Source organism: Coregonus lavaretus (genome assembly GCF_964263955.1).
Source record: "Coregonus lavaretus genome assembly, chromosome: 22".
Classification (NCBI taxonomy): domain Eukaryota; kingdom Metazoa; phylum Chordata; class Actinopteri; order Salmoniformes; family Salmonidae; genus Coregonus; species Coregonus lavaretus.
In genome coordinates this window covers 32,037,163-32,043,484 of record NC_140009.1, presented here as the reverse complement: position 1 = coordinate 32,043,484, position 6,322 = coordinate 32,037,163, and the positions used below count along the sequence as shown (strand labels likewise).

The 6,322-nt window shown below is 39.1% G+C and overlaps 1 protein-coding gene across 1 annotated transcript; it reads right to left on the bottom strand.

Annotated features, from left to right (window-relative positions):
• Positions 1-1,881: 1,881 nt before the first annotated feature.
• Positions 1,882-5,807, bottom strand: LOC311149713 (cerebellin-4-like; the record flags this gene model as incomplete). The annotated part of the gene is made up of 3 exons (XM_084186922.1): positions 1,882-2,079; positions 2,798-2,914; positions 5,511-5,807. 3 exons carry the CDS (start codon positions 5,805-5,807, stop codon positions 1,882-1,884), a joined length of 612 nt encoding a protein of 203 aa, XP_084043048.1.
• Positions 5,808-6,322: the final 515 nt, after the last annotated feature.

Sequence of the window (6,322 nt, the reverse complement as noted above, 5' to 3'; positions counted from 1 at the left end):
ACAGACAGACATGGACATGGCCAGCAGCATAGGCTGTGATGAGGGAGGTCAATAGTGACATCAAAACACCATACCTATCGCAGTGTCCAACTCTTGAGCATCAACTTGAGCCACCACTACATCTCACTACAAATGAAAATATTTCATCTACATCTGTTTAGACTTATAATATACTGTATATACAGTGCATTCGTAAAGTATTCAGACCCCTTTACTTTTTCCACATTTTGTTACGTTACAGTCTTATTCTAAAATGGATTAAATAAATATTTTTCCTCCTCAATCTACATACACACAGTACCCCATAATGACAAAGCGAAAACAGGTTTTTAGAAAAACAGAAATACCTTATTTACATAAGTATTCAGACCATGAGAAACAAGATGCTCTGGTCTGATGAAACCAAGATTGAACTCTTTGGCCTGAATGCCAAGCGTCACTTCTGGAGGAAACCTGACGCATCCCTACGGTGAAGCATGGTGGTGGCAGCATCATTCTGAGGGGATGTTTTTCAGCGTAGGGACTGGGAGACTAGTCAGGATCGAGGGAAAGATGAACGGAGCAAAGTACAGAGAGATCCTTGATGAAAACCTGCTCCAGAGTACTCAGGACCTCAGACTGGGGCGAAGGTTCACCTTCCAACAGGACAACGACACTAAGCACACAGCCAAGATAATGCAGGAGTGGCTTCAGGAAAAGTCTCTGAATGTCCTTGAGTGGCCCAGCCAGAGCCCGGACTTGAATCTGATCTAAGATCTCTGGAGTGACCTGAAAATAGCTGTGCAGCGACGCTCCCCATCCAACCTGACAGAGCTTGAGAGGATCTGCAGAGAAAAATGGGAGAAACTCCCCAAATACAGGTGTTCCAAGCTTGTAGCATCATACCCAAGAAGACTCGAGGCTGTAATCGCTTCCAAAGGTGCTTCAACAACGTACTGAGTAAAGGGTCTGAATACTTATGTAAATTTGATATTTCAGCTTTTAATTCTTAATAACTTTGCAAAAATGTCTAAAAACCTGTTTTTGCTTTGTCATTATGGTGTATTGTGTGTAGATTGATGAGGGGAAAAAACAATTTAATCCATTTTAGAATAAGGCTGTAACGTAACAAAATGTGGAAAATGTCAAGGGGTCTGAATAGTTTCCGAATGCACTGTATATATTATAAATTAGGAATATAAATTCCTTTTATAAAGGGTATGCCTGCAATTAAATGGCATTGTGTTCATCTATCTGCAAACATTGGGCCCATTTTACTCCAATTTGTCAGTAATTTCCTAATACACCACACAAGTGTGTCTCACACCTACAGAAACAAGTGGCTTGCTCCATTGTGGTTCAGACAGCTGATTGTTTAATAGCCAGAGCTCGTCTTGTAATGAGATACACATGGGAATGGCCTGACAAAACAAACTGGTGCTGTTGATGTCTGAAGTGACCTGCATCTTCTATGCTTCTATACTCAATCACATATTTTTGTATAATCAGACGAGACAGGATCTGTCACTGCTAAATACCACATATGCCACACTTGCTAAGAAAAACGAATACATTTCCCCCAAAGGAAAGACATCTTTTGAAAAGATGTTATGCTAAACATATTCTACGACTGTTAAGTTTGTGTGTGTAGAATTTTTGTGAAGGGAGGTTCGTCTGTTGAAGTCGTTTTTTGGAGCAGTATTGCATTTGTAGAGGGATTCCCAATTCCATCAAACACCAAGCTTTTCAATGTCTCTTTTCATCTCTCTGTAGCAATCCATGACCACGGAACATGACATTATCCATCCTTTGGCTAGATCCAACTGATGTAGAAATGTTTTGATTATACAGTGACAATGCATTGTTGATAAAGTCATTTGAACTGTGGGGTTTTCTTTCTTTTTACAGAGGGAAAACAAGAAAACCAGAGAACGTAGAGTATTGCCATCCGCCAACTAGATTTCCCTTCTCCAGTTTAAGGTAGACCTTGTCCTCTTTATCCAAAAAGAGCAGAACTCCATTGGTGGCTGCCTCTCGAGTTACGTCTTTGTCACCCGCAAAAGCTGAGATGACAGGTTTCCCATTCAACATTAAGTTCACCTGGATGACCCAAAGAGACAGCAATGAGCAAAAATAAACGAGACAGGGGAGAAATGCAGCTAATGTAGCTACAGTTCTATACAAACATATCTTGCCATGATTGCAAGCCCATTGCCAAACATCGTCATCATCCACAGCTACCTACTGTAGCTATTTGCTATAAACTATTGCTATTAGTTAAAATGTGTGCAGCATGCAGCAGCCCTTCCCTTGATGATGTACTTTGAAAAAAAACATAATTGTTTAGCTTAGTTTTGTCACTTTCATAAATAGCCAGAATAATAAGATTGTCTGTTTAATAAGCTCATGTAGTCTACTCCCCCTTTTCCCACCCAGAGAGAGCCCATAACTCTCCAGGCTTTGGAGCTTTGCAAAGAGAAGACTGGAGGATATGCCATTCAGTGTCTGTGATTTCCCATTGAAGTTTTACAGGACATTTTCCTAACACGGCTAACTCTCGCATCTATTGAAATCAAGTTCTTTGTCCGAGATTTGTTTCTGCTTCCTCTAATAACCATTCTGTCAATACAAAATCCAAATGTCCCAATAGAATAGACTTAGACACAATAGTCTTAGGCACATTTCCTAATACATTACAAGGCCCTTTCAAATAATGTAGCCATGGCCAATGTATAGAAAAGTATGTCTCATGGGAATCACATTATATTATAACTAGAACTAAATTGCTGAATCAATTTGGCCAAAAAAAATAGCTTACCTGTATAGTCTGACTCTGGTACACTTTTATAACGTGAAAATTAAAACTGTAGATCCCTTTTCTGGGTGACAAAAACACTGACTCCAAAGTGAAATAGTTGCCTATATTCACAAGAACCTGGGGAAAGAAGAATAAAGCATTTTAGAAAGTGAAAAAATATTATCCTCGCTGACTATTCAAGTCAGACCAGAATAATTATTGCTTTAAGGCCCAGTGCAGTCAAAAATGTGATTTTCCTGTGTTTTATATATAGTTCCACACTATGAGGTTGGAATAATACTGTGAAATTGTTAAAATTCTGATGCCCTTTCAGTGTAAGAGCTGTTTGAAACAACCACCTGAAATTTCAGACTGTTTTGGTAGGAGGGAGTTTTGGCCTTCCATGGTGACATCACCATGTGGTAAATTAGTTAATAGACCAATAAGAGAGTTCCAAACCTCTCTGCCAATAACAGCTCATTTTCAGTTTCCCCCTCCCAACTCAGACCACTCCCAGACAGACCTAGCAATATTCTTGCTTGAGAAATTGCGCTTTGCTAAGAAGCTATTTTTGTGTCTTTTTTACAATTTTAATTGAAAACAACCACAGTAAGGTACTTAATTGTTACCCAGAAATGATTTAATATTGAGATTTTTTTTTAAGGACTGTTAACCAGCTGGACCATTAAACACCATCTTTTCTTCTGCTGACACAACTATGGTGACAAGACTATAGTGTTAAATCTGGGATATTTCAGTAGTTGTAGACACCTCAACTCCTTAGAGAAAATGTACTGACAGTTTTAATCCTGTGATTTGACATCACAAGCAGTGTGATGACAACCTACAAGACCCAAAGGCTGCGTTTACACATGCAGCCCAATTCTGATCTTTTTTTCACTAATTGGTCTTTTGACCAATCAGATCAGTCCTGAAAAAGATCTGCTGTGATTGGTCAAAAGACCAATTAGTGGGAAAAATATCAGAATTGGGTAGTGCTGAGCCTTTAGTGCTTTTTGAGGTCAGTTTGGTTTCGATTTTTTTTTTTGTACATTAAATGCACTATGCATTTACTGTATGCATTATGTGGGTTGAATGCTGTAACACAGAATAAAACAATTAATAAAAGTCCCATGATGGTAGTGACTGCCCATTACTGCTTATCACTTATTAACCATCAGTTATTCATATTACTTTACTTTAATAAAATATTTCAGGTTTTGTGTATATTACATGTTTTATTTGATGACTTTATTTCATTCTTAGTCATCATCTCATCTCTGTAGAGCTGCTGCCTATGCAGTCTGACAAAATCACTATTTTAGTAGTTCTTCAAAGTAAATAAGGCATACTTTTATGACTGCTGAATACCAACTATCAATCATTTAGATCAGAGTTTCCCAAACTCGGTCTGGGGGCCCCCCTTGGTGCACGTTTTGGTTTTTGCCCAAGCACTACACAGCTGATTCAAATAATATGAGCTTGATGAGGAGTTGGTTATTTGAATCAGCTGTTGTGCTAGGGCAAAAACCAAAATTTGCACCAATAATTGAACCGACCTCGGTCAATTAGTTGTTTAAAAAACGGAAAAATAATTGGCATTTTGGTTAATCACGCAGCACTAGAATTGGCTCTGAAGTGAAAAGATCTGATGTGATTGGTCAAAAGACCAATTAGTGGAAAACATATCAGAATTGGTCTGCCAGTGTAAATGCAGTTTACTAGTCCCACAACAACTACTTGACACAGGAGCTGCACTCTTGTCCAATAGTCAGGCTTCCAATTAGGCAGATTCAGCCAATGATTTATGTAAGGTGTTGGTTATGCCAGTTGAGGTGCCACCAGGAGGTGATATAAAACAGTGATTTTAGGTTAATTCAAAAAGGGAACAAAAGTTAAATGCACTGCATTTACTCAATCAAAAATGGCACTCTCAATTCAGAGCTTGCTTACACTGTCACGAATTCAGCCGAGGCTGCCCCTCCTGCTTGCTCGGGCAGGTTTCGGTGTTCGTAGTCACCGGCTTACTAGCCACTACCGCTCTATTTATCATCACTCCATTTGTCTTGTCTTGTCAATCACACACACCTGGTACTAATTCCCTCTTTAGTCTGTGTATAAGTGTTCCCTCTGCCCCATTGTCCTTTTTGAGTGATTGTTCATTGTGAGAGTGAGTAGCTCGGTTGAGTTACGCTTTCCTTGTATGTAACCAAGGTGGATTTTTCCCTTGTGCTAGTGTTGTTTTGACGCTTGCTGCGCTTTATTCATGTACACTGAATAAACTCTGGATTTCGGTGTTTTACCTTCTTTGCCTGACTCCGTCATTCACACCTCATCACATTCACAAAGTGTAAATGAGAGAGAGAGACTCCGGTAGGTGTGAGTGTGTTATGCATTATTCTCAGTGATAAACCCATTGCTGCTGCCTGCTGGTCATGCATAGCCCTTTGTGTTTTATCACATGTGAGCTATGCTCATTTTATTATTGATTAATCAATCATTAGGCGAGCTATTATTGATACATGTAGGTTGCTCTCTAAACCAATGTTAGACCCTTCTAGAACGATTTTTTAAAAGATGATTTGTATTTAGTTATACTTTGGGGAAAATAACCTGTCGCTGTGTGTTCAATTATCTATATAAAACGTTGATCTTAAACAGCATTGCAACTTTGATGTTATAAAGTTGAAGTAAAATAAAACATCCCTATATCAAAAACAACCAAAAGTCTTACTTGGTCGAAGTATATGATTCTTGTTTTATTGCTCATCTCCGACGGTTCATGATTGTTGCTCCGGACCGCAGAAAAAGCCACCTTGGAGTTTGCCGCACGCACCGAAATGCCTAGAGGAGAGGACGAGCCCTTCCAATCTGTAGTCGGATTAGAGTCGCAAACCACAAGACATTTGCCCTCCAGGACTATAGGCTCCGTGTCATTCTGAGCTCCCACAAACTCAGAAATCAACGCCAAACTAAACATAAGAACAAGAGATTTGACCATCGCATTGTCCAACAACCCTAACAGCACCATTTTAAAAAAATACCCTCTGTATCAAATTCCAAGTCCTCCTCTTTGGTCCCCCGTACCAGACGCTTCTGACGCGATACGATTATTTTATTGGATCCAGCAGTATGCTATATTGGTGAAAGAAACCGACGACTTCTGTTAAAAACATATATCTTCAAATGTTGACAACAACTGATGGAAATGAAAATCCCGATAATTTTCTCTTTGTCTCATTTTCATCATTTAGATGATGTTTGTGATTGAGATAAAAACCCAAAATAGATGGCTGGCATGAAGGGTTCAGTCTAAGAAGAAGTGCAATAAAAAATTTTTAACTAGTGCTCTGCGACTACAAATTACGCGTGGTATGACTGCTAGTCCCCGTTGTGTTATGCCCACGGTCCGACCACGTCCATTTACCTACGTATTCGTAAATATCTTCCGCACATAAAACAATGTCCTCATTTGTAGTTTACATTTTAGATTTGCCCCTACTATCCCCTGTTTTAAATCTTTGAGTATTTCAGTCTTTCTGTACC